The sequence below is a fragment of the Brachyhypopomus gauderio genome, chromosome 15 (genome assembly GCF_052324685.1).
Source record: "Brachyhypopomus gauderio isolate BG-103 chromosome 15, BGAUD_0.2, whole genome shotgun sequence".
Classification (NCBI taxonomy): domain Eukaryota; kingdom Metazoa; phylum Chordata; class Actinopteri; order Gymnotiformes; family Hypopomidae; genus Brachyhypopomus; species Brachyhypopomus gauderio.
The window spans coordinates 15,812,801-15,827,121 of record NC_135225.1 but is presented as its reverse complement, the minus strand read 5'-3'; the positions used below and the strand labels follow the sequence as shown (position 1 = coordinate 15,827,121).

Below are 14,321 nucleotides of genomic sequence, written 5' to 3'. Positions count from 1 at the left end.
AAAATCCTGACTTTGTCTTTAAAAAGAGAAACTGATTGAACGTTCCATCAGTAATTCACAATCACTGGAATCATAATCTCAAAATGATTGTCACCTAATATTCCCATGGATACCTCTCTCGTCTCTCTGGAGTGTGTGGGTGATCAGATCCAAAGATCACTCCAACTCAACACAATTGTACCAGTAGTTTTGCTCCACATTTCATCCCATCTCAAAGTACTGATTGTGACTATGTTATAAGCACCCTGCCTTCCTCTGATCCCAAACCACTAAGTTTCAGATTCCTCACAACAGGTTAATGGCATTTCTTTGGTTTATCACCCACTGACTAAGCCTTGTGACCTTGTGCCCAATGCAGACAGCTTTACATGGTGGATGTAGCATGCCGACTACAAGGAGGTGAAGGTGCCAGAGAGGGGAGGCTGCAGGCCAGCACATCAAAAGAGCACCAGAAGATGATTCTGCCAGACACTCTGGCTGATGTGAAGAGCCTCAGGAAGGTGAGTTGAAGTGTGTGCTGGGCCAGGTTACTGACACTGCCAGGACTTGGATTAACTTGAGTGGCTCAGTCACCTGAGCCAAAAGGTTGACCATGACTCATCTTTTGTGGTGTGTTGTCCTGGTAATCCATGAGATTAGATACAGAACTTCTCCCCATGTCACTACCAAACAAAAACTGTGAAACTCTCAGGTGCTTTTAATTAAAAGAGCAGCTCTCAACTAGAATTTATATAAACAACTCCCATTCTAGGAACACAGATACTAAGAATATGGTGATTAAAATGTGGTAATTCAAGTAGTTTGAAAAACTATACTGTAAAGAATTTCACTTTAAATTAGCAGTAAAATATTCGCAACAGGGATGCCAGCATTTTACAGTTATTTTACAGTGCATCATCTACTGTAATTTATTATTTAATTTAGTACAGTATTGTACTGTAAATTGAATTACAGTATATCACAGTAAACTAACTGTGTATTTATGGTAAGTTTACAGTACATTACTGTTATTTTCCTCTGCCTGTATTGTAATTTAATAATGTATCAATGTATATTGGATAACAGAATGACTGTAGAATAACCGTACCTTACATTAATTTTACAGCATATGCCGGAATTATACTGTTTAACAAATGTTACTTTAGCCTTCACCCCCCTTCACCCCCCTTTACATTTTTCACATTTTGTTACCTCACAACCTGGAATTCAAAGGGAATATTTGAGGGTCTGTGTCATTTCATTATAGACCATGCCTACAACTTTCAACATTTAACATTTTTTTTTTTATTATGAAGCAAACAACAAATAGGACAAAATAACTGAAAACATCAGTGTGCATAACTATTCACCCCCGTAAGTCAGTACTTTGTAGAGCCACCTTTTGCAGCAATTACAGCTGCAAGTTGCTTTGGATAAGTCTCTATGAGCTTGCTACATCTTGCCACTGTAATTTTTGCCCATTCCTCATGGCAAAACTGCTCCAGCTCCTTCAAGTTAGATGGTTTCCGTTGGTGAACAGCAATCTTCAAGTCTGACCACAGATTCTCAATTGGATTAAGGTCTGGGCTTTGACTAGGCCATTCCAATATGTTTACACGTTTCCTCTTAAACCACTCAAGTGTTGCTTTAGCAGTATGCTTTGGGTCATTGTTGGAAGGTAAATCTCCACCCTAGTCTCAAATCACTGATAGACGTAAACAGGTTTTGCTCAAGAATATCCCTGTAATTAGCACCATCCATCTTCCCCTCGACTCGGACCAGTTTTCCAGTCCCCACTGGAAAACATCCCCACAGCATGATGGTTCCACCACCATGTTTCACTGTGGGGATGGTGTTCTTGGGGTGATGAGATGTCTTGGGTTTGCGCTAGACATAGCGTTTTCCTTGGTGGCCAAAAAGTTCAATTTTGGTCTCATCTGACCACAGTACCTTCCTCCATACAGTTTGGGAGTCTCCCACATGCCTTTTGCAAACTCGAAACGAGTCTTCCTATTTTTGCCTGTAAGTAAAGGTTTTTTTCTGGCCACTCTTCCATAAAGCCCAGCTCTATGGAGTGTACGGCTTATTGTGGCCATATGGACAGATACTCCAGTCTCTGCTTGGGAACTCTGCAGCTCCTTCAGGATTACTTTTGGTCTCTGTGCTGCCTCTCTGAAAAATGCACTCCTTGATCGGGCTGAGAGGTTTGGTGGGCGGCCCTCTCTTGGCTAGTTTGTTGTGGTACCATGTTCTTTCTATTTGATGATGATGGATTTGATAGTGCTCTGGGGGATCATCAGAGACTTTATCCCTGACTTGCTTGGAGAGCTCCTTGGTCTTCATGGTGTTGTTTGGTTAGCTTAATGGTGTTGCAGCCTCTGGGGCCTTTCAAAAAAGGTGTGTATATACTGACAGATCATGTGACTCTTAGATTGCACACAGGTGGCCTTCATTTCACTAAGCATGTGACTTCTGAAGGTACTTGGTTGCACCAGAACTTTTTAGGGGCTTCATAACAAAGGGGGTGAATACATATGCACATGCCAATTTTCAGTTTTTTATTTTCATATTCTTTATATACATATATATTTTTCTCATTTCACTTCTAAAACGTAGACTATTTTGTGCAGATGCATCACATTTAATTCAGATAAAAAAATAAAAATACATAGCCTACAGGTTGTAATGTAGTAAAATAGGGAAAAATCCAAGGGGGTGAATACTTTTGCAAGGCACTGTAGCGCTTTTTACAACACATGTTGTCACAAAGCAGCTTTACAATCATATGGGTCCAGATCCCTAATGAGCAAGCCAGAGGCGACAGTGGCAAGGAAAAACTCCCTGTGACTTTGGGGATTTGGAAGAAACCTAGGGAGGACCAAGACTCAAAATAGAACCCATCCTCCATTGGGTAGTCCAAATGTAGTTCTGTAGTTATAGTTGTGGTTCTGGTTCCTAGGCCAAGTAGATACAATCCCTTCAGTGCAGATGGTGAGCATCAGGTAGGAGTTTGCATCAACGCGTCCTCTTGCTACAATGGCACATCCATCCCTGGCATCAGCACATCCACTGGCAAGCCAGACCATCTCCTAGGTGCTTGTATGGAATCGTCTTAGGTAGAAGCATGCAAAAAAGATATACAATACATAGTGAGTATGTTTACATCAATTTAAACAACCATTGATTTAAACATACATAGCCAATGTAACGCAGAAAGAGTAGGACTAATATGATCAAATTTTCTAGCCTTAGTTAGGACTCTAGCTGCAGCATTCTGTACAAGTTGTAGTTGCGAGCTACTTATAAGATGACCTAGTCAGAAAGATCTACCTCGCCTCGAGTGTGGCGAACGTAAATTGTTGACGGGGGGGGGGGGGGGGGGGGGGGGGGGGGGATGAATGATAGTCTATAGTGCAGATAGACTATCATTCATCCACTACTTTTTAATGTCATGCGATCTACCCACATTCCTTCGCGATCGACCGACACTTCCTTCACGATCGACGTAATGGGCACCCCTTGTTTAGAACATTAGAATTAGAAGACCATTGCAGTAGTACAATCTTGACGAGACAAAAGCATGGACCAGCTTCTCTGCATCAGCTATCGAAAGTAAATGTCTCAGCTTGGCGATATTACATAAATGGAAAAAGACAGCATTAGTGACATTGCATATATGTGTGTCAAATGAAAGATCCGAATCAATACTGACCCCTAAGCTTTTTGCGGTAAATTTAGGTGTTACTGAAAAGCTATCTAGGGTGAAGGGAAATATCAGCCCAGTTGCTTCTAGCAGCTTTGGGTCCAAGAATCAACACCTCAATCTTATCGGAATTCAGTAGAAGAAAATTAGATGCCATCCAGGTTTTTATGTCCTGGACGCAGTTCTGAATTTTGAGTGTAGTATTGATATCATCCGGATTAGAAGATATATATATAACTGAATATCATTTGCGTAGCAATGGAAGCTAATACCATGCCTACGAATTATAGTGCCCAGCGGTAGCATATACAATGAGAATAATATGGGGCCCAATACAGATGCTTGTGGGACACCATATTTTACCTTTGTATGTTCTGAACATTTGTTATTTACAAGTACAAATTGGTAACAATCTGTCAGGTAGGACCTGAACCAGGAGAGTGCTTGACAACCTCTTATGCCAATGAGTGTCTCCAGCTTTTTTACATTTAGTCACTTAATGAAACAGACATAACTAATAACATCTTAAATCTTAAAAGTTCAAAAATTATGCTGACAAAACAATACCAGACACTGCAAATATTAGGAGACACAATGTTATAACAGCTACATTCTTTAAGTGCTTTGTGACAACGTGTTGTAAAAAGCGCTATACAAATTGATTTGATTTGATTTGATTTGATTTGATTGTTGCTTGAGCCTTTTTGACAGAGCGGTTATGCTATCTATACTAAAGGTTCAAGTGTGTGTCTTTCTTTATTTTTTTAGTAAACACGATACGCTGCACGGTGTACTTCCTACACTGACTGAATGCTGAGTTTGTTTGAGTCTGCAGAGCACAAATACAGGAGAAGTGTATTAACAGTGAAAAACAAAATGAGTTGAAAAAATCTTACCCTAGCTTATACAAATAAGTTGCTTCTCCCACTGCATATATTTTGTCACTTAGATGAGTATGAGCAGTTTGACAGAAAATACTGTTTTGCTGATAAATTTATTAGTTATTTGGGAAACTGACTGCATTGCTGTTAATTTACATACAATGAGTAATTATTTAACAGTATTTTACAATTATTATAAAATACAGTAAGATACTGTTGTACATCCACAGTAAATCTACAACAATTCTAATTATAGTGTAGGTCTTCATTAAAAAGAGGAGATATCACAGTGTGTCACTGGATGAAATATGAAATGCAGACATGCTTGGGATTAAAGAGAAATCTTTCTGCCAAATTTATTTGATGTACCTTGAATGTTCATGGAATAGCAAGGTCAGAGGATTTTTATGAGATTGTGGAGAGATGAGAGGACAAAAATAATAAAGAGCTTAAACAGATGAGTGCTGTCTGTACAGGGCTGCAACAAATGTTTTTTGTAATCTCTTATTGCACAACTAATTTAATTGCCAACCCATCTGAAGTGGGCATGAGTTTCTCGTGATGAATTTCTCAATACGCCTTTCTTATTACAGTATTAAAATCTGTATTTAGGTTTTAACTGCAAAACAATCTCATCATATAATGTTAAACTTATAATTTGTGATTGTCCTACGCACATCACATTAAAAAATATACAGATGCAAGAGCTAAGTTATAGCAAAATGTTGTTCGACAGTTTCTCAAACAATGAGTGGAGCAGCAAGTCAGACACTGAAGGTCATTCAGCAATTAAGGCTGAGATCTTCATTACTTAATTACTGCATTACTACTTATACCTAAACGTAATGACACAACAGCAACATCAGAACCTTTTTTTGCTGTTCTGCACAATGCAGTACATTATCTTTCATATTGGGCCACTGTGAAACATGCTCACTACAGTTAATGACCTGATGTAGAAAACTGTGCACAATTATTTACAGTTGGAATGTCAAGTGAGCATGTCACATTGCTTCAGCTGTGGTCCTAGACATCAGTGGTATTGTCAGACTTTGCAAGTTATTTTCATTATTCATTATCCTTAAATGCACATTTCACTGAAATGGATCGAAGCTGGATTATTAGGTAACCTCACCAGAACTGTAAGCCCAAGCCCATAACCTTTGGTTACTGCTACATGTCGACTGCTTGCATGTTTCTCTTATCTAAACAACTATACAGGTTTCTGAGTCTGTTCCACGTGTAGTTTAAATGCTGGTAGGCCTGTCTGGCACTTAATTGCTTTTGGCTTCAGTCACTGCCGTCTCCCAGACCTCGCGTGAATGGCATGATTTCCTGACACCTTTAACATCAAGACTTCTTCTCTTATTCTTAACACACAGGCATGTTGACATTTTGGTCCTGAGGTCTGCAGTGGAACAATCTAGTTCTCTATTAAAAATCAACATATGTGCTTCAACAACAAAGAAGAAAAGTCACAGAACACGGAATGCACCTTATAGTCATAAATTGCCTAAAATTGCCCTCGTATAACTCAGATATGCAACTTTTTCATACTAGTTGAATGGGATTTATTTAAGATATACTGTTAGGTAGCACTAAACAATATGTCTGGAAGGCTATCACACCCTGCCCTGTAATCATATCTGAGGTGTTTGAAAATGCTAAAAATGTTTTCAAATGTATATTAAATTCTTACTAGTAAATATTGAGTTCTTACATGTAAAAATTACATTCTTGATAACAAAAATGTAATTTTTACATGTGGTGATTAATACATTTTCCAATTCATCTTGAATGAGGGAAACATTTTTACACGTAAATTCTTACTTGCTAGTTGCTAACATTACCTATACTAGCTAGTAGTGATGGGAATTATGGTTCTTTGAAGGGAGACTGATCTTTTGGCTCTGTAAAAAAAAAAAAAAAAAGCTGTAAAAAATGGTGTTTCTTTTTTTACGCACAACAGAAGGCGATATTGGGTAAACTACAGTGAGGAAAATAAGCATTTGAACACCTTGTGACTTTGCACGTTCTTTCACTTATAAATCATAAAGGGGTCTGTAATTTTCATCTTAGGTGCATGTCCACTGTGGGAGACATAATAAAAATAAAAAAAAACCCGAAATCACAATGTACAATTTTGCCCATTTGCTTAACGCTCTCTCTGTAGCTCGATTACAACAACAAGCTCTCACTATAACTATGATTGATTACCTCTACCTCTAAAGCTGAACGAACGAATAACAGCCGATATGAACTATGCAGAAATACACAAACAAATAAATAAATAAATACATTTTTCTCAGAGGTGTGATCGATTGCTTTCATTCATTTTAAAGAGCCATTCAGTAGAATTGGATAGTTCACGAACAATGCATCACAACTAACAACAAGTAAATTTGCTAGATCAGTATGATGATTTTAATACAAGACTATCTCGACAAAGTGTATAAAATCACTGGCAACCATCCCACGCTCTGCAAAAATAAGATTCTTCCATACACACTGACAATTCAAAGTGCTTTACACAAGAAAAGAAGAAGCTTATTGCGACCCGAGGTCTATTACCTTGGGAAGGTGCACATGTGCACATGCACAGCAATCATGTGTGTGGGTGTGTGTGGGTGTGTGTGTGTGTGTGTGTGTGTGTGTGTGTGTGTGTGTGTGTGTGTGTGTGTGTGTGTGTGTGTGTGTGTGTGTGTGTGTGTGTGTGTGTGTGTGTGTGTGTGTGTGTGTTTAGAACAGTCTATAATTTGTCAGCATAAGGGTGGTTAACCGAACTAACGCCTGACTCGCACATAAACATGGACGGTTTCTGTCTACTTCGGGCAGACAGAACCAGGGAGAGTGGTAAGAAGAGAGGAGAGAATCTGGCTGTGTTTGTGAATGATAGATGGTGTAACTCTAGGCACTTAACCATCAAAGAAACACACTGTAGTACGGACATTGAACTGCTAGCCGTTAGCATGAGACCGTACTATCTTCCTTGGGAGTTTTCACGTTATAGTGATAACTGTGTATGTGCCACCCTCTGCAAACTCTGCTGCAGCCTGTGATGTCCTTCATGCTACCACCAGGCGACATCAAACACAACACCCACACGCACTCTTTCTGATCTCTGGAGACTTTAATGACGTCTTTATGTCCTCCACTCTCCCCACCTTCACCCAGTATGTCACCTTCCACACCAGAAATACCAGCACACTAGATCTACTATATGCCAACATTAAGGAGGCATACAGCTCATCACCTTTGCCTCCCCTGGGGGGCTCATATCACAATCTGGTTCATCTCCAGCCTGTGTATAAACCCTTGGTATGCAGAAAACCAGTTGTAACATACAGAAGAAATGGTCTGAGGATACTGAAGAAGCTCTAAGAGACTGTTTTAGCTCCACGTTGTGGGAAGAGCTCTGTGACCCTCATGGGGAGGACATTGACAGCATCACGGACTGCATCATTATCAATTTCTGTGTGGAAAATACTGTGCCCATCAGGAGGGTAAAGTGTTTTTCAAACAACACACCCTGGATCGACCCTGAAATTAAGGCTCTCCTAAAGGATCTCTTCTTCTCCTTCAGATCAGGAGAGCCCCATCATCCTTGATGTCTGCCAACGTATTTTCTCAGGAACTCACACCTCTAGGCTCACAGTCATCATCTACCCCTTTCACTTCAGTGGTCTCCATCTCACAGCCTCCATCTCCCACCTCAGAGGACTACAGCCCCTCTCCCCCACCTCCATCCTGTCCTTTTCAATTCATCAAGTGAGGAATGAGCTCCGTAAGATCATGGTGCGCAAAGTTGCAGGTCCAGATGGCATCAGCTCCAGGCTACTGAGGTGCTGCGCGGATGAACTGTGTGGCATATTGGGTTACATGTTCAACCTGAGCCTGAAGCTGAGGACAGTACCACAACTGTGGAAGACCTCCTGTGTGGTACCAGTACCAAAGACCAAGCACCCAAAGGATATGAGCAGCTACAGACCGGTAGCCCTGACGTCACATCTAATGAAGACCCTTGAGAGGCTCATCCTCAACTATCTATGCCCTCTGTTGATGTGTTTATTGGACCCACTGCAATTCGCCTACCGGCCTGGCATTGGAGTGAATGACGCCATTATCTGTCTCCTGCACTGAGCTCTAACCCACCTAGAGAAGCATGGTAGCACTGTGAGGATCATCTTTGATTTCTTTGATTTCTCCAGTGCTTTCAACACCATACACCCAAGACTTCTGAGGGTCAAGCTGGAGCTGTCAGGAGTGGACCACCACCTGTCCCAGAGGATACTGGATACTACTTCACTGACCGTCCACAGTACGTGAGGACACAGGGCTGTGTCTCTGTGCAGTACGGGGGCCCCACAAGGAACTGTGCCGGAACCGTTCATCTTCACCCTCTACGCTGCAGACTTCTCCATCCACTCACCACACTGCCATCTACAGAAGTTCTCTGATGATTCTGCCATAGTTGGCCTCATCACAGACGGGGATGACGCAAAGTATAGACAGTGGACTCAGGACTTTGTGGACTGGTGCCAGCAGAACCACCTCCTGATCAATGCTGCTAAGACCAAGGAGCTGGTGGTGGATTTCTGCAGATGCAGACACATCACACTGACACCGATGAACATCCAGGGAGTGGACATTGAGATAGTGGATACCTATAAGTACCTGGGTGTTCACCTGAACAATAAACTGGACTGGACTCACAACACTGATGCGCTTTACAGGAAGGGTCAGAGCAGCCTTTAGCTGCTGAGAAGGCTGAGGTCTTTTGGAGTGCACAGGACACTCCTGAAGACCTTCTACAAGTTTGTAGTCGCATCAGCCATCTTCTATTCAGCAGTATGTTGGAGTAGCAGCTTATCTGCAGCAGAGAGGAAGCGGTTAGATAAGTTCATCAAGAAAGCCAGCTCTGTCCTAGGATGTTCTCTTGACTCAGTGCAGGTGGTGGGAGACAGAAGGACTGACTAAATTAACATCAATGATGGACAAGGTCTCCCACCCCATGCATGAAGCTTTGACTGAACTGGAGAGCTTGTTCAGTGACAGACTGCAACATCCTAAATACAAAGGAGCGTTACTGCAGATCCTTCTCCATGCTGCCGTAAGGCTCTATAACCACCACTACTCACAACAAAAATACAATGAGGATATTGTAGATTAATATATTGTAAATTATATAATGTAAATACCCTGTCCAAAAATAGGCTTTAATACAAACATTTTTATTCTTTAAAAATCAACTGATACACTTAAATTGTGAAATGAATAATATTCTTTGTGAATTCCATGAAAATGTGTTTTCACTATATTAACAGTTTTGCTTATGTGGAGGGGACAGCAGTAAGGTTCATGGTATGTCAGTTCCATGTACTGAGCCCGCTTTATTAAACTATGCTAATATATATACAGTTTCCCATGCTAATGTGGTTGTGTTGGTTTGATTCTTTTCATCATATCAGTGCTCTCATTACTCACCCATAAAGCTCTGACCATATATCACTGTTCTTCTCTCCACACCCCTCATCATGTTCCTGTCCGTTTTCGTGACCCTTCTGCTTGTCTCGTTGGTCTCATTGGCTGTTATGGGTAGGAGTAAAGGGAAGGGGGTAAAGGTGGTGTCAGTAAGCTTGTCTAAGGCAATGTAAACTCTAAAATGTGTCTCTCCCATCAGGCATCACGTGTTTGCAACCCATCTCCACAGCGCTCCCTCTACCGCACTCTTTCTGATGAGAGCATGTGCAGCAACCGCAAGGGCTCTTCGTATAACAGCTCCCGCAGCTCTGTGTTGGACCAAGCTTTGCCCAATGACATCCTGTTCAGCAGCACACCACCATACCACAGCACCCTACCCCCTCGCAGCAGCCTCAGCAAGCCTGCGTCCACCCTCCGCAGTAAGTACCACTCTCCTGGGCATTGCAACCTACAGGACACTTGGTCAGAAAACTGACAAAACTACAAAAGGGAAGCCACTATGTCTTGTTATGCATAGTATGAAATGTGCATTTGGGATTGACTGACATCAGCTTCTAGATGATCAGAGCACAAGTGAATGTGTATGTATTTGTTGGTAGAATGAATGTATGGGTACAGTTGTGATCAAATTTATTCAACCCCCAATGCTGCGAAGGGTTTTATAGAATTCAGTGCACATTTGTAATTGTGTTCATAATGAAATCTTACAAGGACTTGTTAAAGAACTAAATGCAACTAAGATAGCATCAATTTTTTTTGTCATAAAGTATTAAATGGCCTTTTTGTGATTTCTTCATTGACACAATTATTCAACCCCTTTACGACTACCACTCCTAAGAACAGAGGTTCATTCCAGTGTTTTCCATCAGGTATTGAAAACATCTGTGGATGTCAACGAGCAGCAATCAAGCATGATAAGCACCAATTAGGCAGATTTAAAAGGACTGTGATACTCAGCTCCTTCTAGACATCTACTGGTGTGTTTCCAAGCATGGTGAAGGCAAGAGAATGGTCCCAGAAGACAAGAGAAGAGGTTATTGCTCTTCACAAGAATGGCAATGGATATAAAAAGATTGCGAAGTTGTTAAATATTCCAAGAGACACTATCGGAAGTATCATTCGCAAGTTCAAGTTAAAGGGCACAGTGGAAACGTTACCTGGTCGTGGCAGAAAGAAGATCCTGACCGCGACTGCTGTGCGCTACCTGAAGCGTAATGTGGAGAAAAATCCCCGCGTGACTGCTAAGGAACTGAAAAAAGACCTGTCAGATGTGGGCACTGAAGTTTCAGCTCAGACAATAAGGCGCGCACTGCATAACGAAGACCTCCATGCCAGAACGCCCAGACGCACCCCCTTGCTGACTCCAAAGAACAAGAAAAGTCGACTGCAGTATGCCAAAAGTCATGTGGACAAGCCACAAAGGTTTTGGGACAGTGTACTGTGGTCAGATGAAACTAAATTAGAACTGTTTGGGACAATGGACCAGCGCTATGTTTGGAGAAGGAAGAACCAGGCTTATGAACAAAAGAACACCTTGCCTACTGTGAAGCATGGCGGGGGGTCAATTATGCTTTGGGGCTGTTTTGCTTCTAATGGTACAGGAAAGCTTCAACGTGTGCAGGGTACCATGAATTCCCTTCAGTACCAGGAGATCTTGGAGGAAAATGTGATGGAGTCAGTCACAAACCTGCGGCTTGGGAGACGTTGGACCTTCCAACAGGACAATGATCCGAAGCACACATCCAAGTCCACTAGAGCATGGTTGAACATGAAAGGCTGGAACATTCTAGAGTGGCCATCGCAATCACCAGACTTAAATCCAATTGAGAACCTCTGGTGGGACCTAAAGAAGGCAGTTGCAGTGCGCAAGCCTAAGAATGTGACTGAACTGGAGGCTTTTGCCCATGAAGAATGGGCTAAGATACCCATAGGTCGCTGCAAGACACTTGTGTCAAGCTATGCTTCACGCTTGAAAGCTGTCATAACTGGAAAAGGATGTTGTACTAAGTACTAAAAAATAATGTCACTAGGGGGTTGAATAAAACTGATAATGATGTGAGCACAGTAAAGACATTTGTGGTTATTCCATCATAAATATTATGTTATGTTTGTCTAATTTATAAGTGCCTCTTTGATATAATTGTAAATAAGATGACTGAAATGATCAAAATCAATGTCAAACTGGCCAAAACACTTTATTTCAGTGGGGGTTGAATAAATTTGATCACAACTGTATATCAAAGCTTTCCACTTACTGACTACCCAGATGTTTCCAGGGTTGCAATTCATATTAGCATAGTCTGGTTATCTACTAAACTTTGATATCGTCAGATACCGATGCCATAAATATCGGCCTGATTTATTGATTGACCTCTAGTCCTGATTGTACCGCTGGAGGAGTGAAAAGAGTGGCATCATATCACGTGTTGAATGGAGATCAGACATACTATTTGGAAAATCACATTTTTAGTTATTGTAAGAATAATGTAACCTAAGACACATTTTATGTGTAGTTCATAATCAGAATAAATCAGCTGACACACACATTGCATCTCAGATTATTGCCTATGACAGAATGCACCACATGTTAAAAGATGGCAAATGGAATGCAGATATTCTAATGCTCTTATTGACAATTATCATATGCATAACTGTTATCCAATGATCTATTAATTTTTAAAAAGATATTCCTCATATATTACTCAGCCAAGTCTAAGTGTTTACATTTGATTTAATTGTGAACAATTATTTAATTAAATGATTCATTATTAATGGTGTATTAGAACTAGGATATTTAGGTTTTCAGACTTTGGAGAGTAATTCATTGACATATAAAGATATTTGCTTGCTTTCAGCCTGTGATAACTTATTAATAATTTGCATATAGCTTTTTTGTTTGTTTGTTTTTTGCCGGTCTGGCTTGCAACATCACTTTGACATGGTACCTCTCATCAGCACTTAAGGAGCATGCAAAATGAGACAGCAAAACAAGTGTGAGAAATTCAAGGTCAATATCTAGGATGTGGTTTTCTCTTACATTTTCCTTGGAGGGCATGAAGAAATCTAAGACTGGATGAAATTGTTTATTCTTTAGGGTTGCTCTGACAGACTGCAGATGTATTCTACTTATGCTACATCTTGGATGCACACTTCAACTTCTGTTTTAACTGACAGGATACATCCATTTCTGGCTCTGTTGCTCACATTTGATAGTACTAGCTCATGATAGTATTAGCTCATGTCTAAAATGACCTGTTAAACAGTCCAGGAGAACCCATATTTGGTGGTAAACTACACAACAGAATCAGGCTCAGCTAGCACAGCGAGTGGCCAGTTCAGCACAAAACCCTCTACCTGGTGCAGATATTCCACATGCCTTCAGAGAACCCTGCTGACACACCCAGATGGTCCAAATTGGACTATGAGCAGTAAGAAGCCACCACTGTGTCTCCACTGGCCTAAATGGAACAAATAAGGAAAACCAAAGAGTGGACCTGCTAGTGGAAGCTGAGAAGCAAATATACATGACCCATGTCCTGCTGAAGGCTTCAGTTCTACAGTGTGTGAGAGTCACCTGTGTGTGTGTGTGTGTGTGTGTGCGTGTGCACATGTGTATGCATGTGTGTCCTTAGATGAATTCTGGTTCTCTGATGGCTCCTTGGCAGACAGGTCTAAGTTTAGTGACCCAGGGCTCATGCCCTTACCGGATACTGCCACTGGCCTGGACTGGTCTCATCTCGTCGATGCAGCACGAGCCTTTGAAGGTAGGCTTTGTGTGTGTGCGTGTGTACATATGTTATATATACACACTTTATTAGTAAACCTTGGTAGTACCGGGTTGGACCCCATTTTGCCTTCAGAACTGCCTTAATCCTTCGTGGCATAGATTCAACAAGGTACTGGAAACAATCCTCAGAGTCTGGCCCATTTTGACATAATAGTGTCACGTATCCATGATGCGAATCTCCCGTTCCACCACATCCCAAAGGTGCTCTATTGGATTGAGATCTGGTGATTGTGGAGGCCATTTGAGTACAATCACCAGATTGTCGTGTTCAAGAAACCACACAATGGCTGATGATTTGTGCTTTATGACATGGCGCGTTACACTGTGGTCATAAAGGGATGGACATGGTCAGCAACAATACTCAGGTAGGTTGTGGCATTGACATAATGCTCAATTGGTACTAATGGGCCCAAAGTGTACCAGGAAAAAATCCCCCACACCATTGCACCACCACCACCACCAGCCTGAACCATTGATACAAGGCAGGATG

General features: G+C 41.3%; 1 protein-coding gene across 5 annotated transcripts in view; it reads left to right on the top strand.

Annotated features, from left to right (window-relative positions):
• The window catches only part of LOC143476274 (signal-induced proliferation-associated 1-like protein 2), a 115,295-nt gene that overhangs the window by 92,421 nt on the left and 8,553 nt on the right, over positions 1–14,321 (top strand). For all 5 annotated transcript variants that reach the window (XM_076974378.1, XM_076974380.1, XM_076974379.1 and 2 more), the window contains 3 exons: positions 359–500; positions 10,244–10,463; positions 13,677–13,808. In XM_076974378.1, the coding sequence (XP_076830493.1) occupies positions 359–500; positions 10,244–10,463; positions 13,677–13,808 (494 nt within the window). The remainder of the gene's footprint in view (positions 1–358; positions 501–10,243; positions 10,464–13,676; positions 13,809–14,321) is intronic.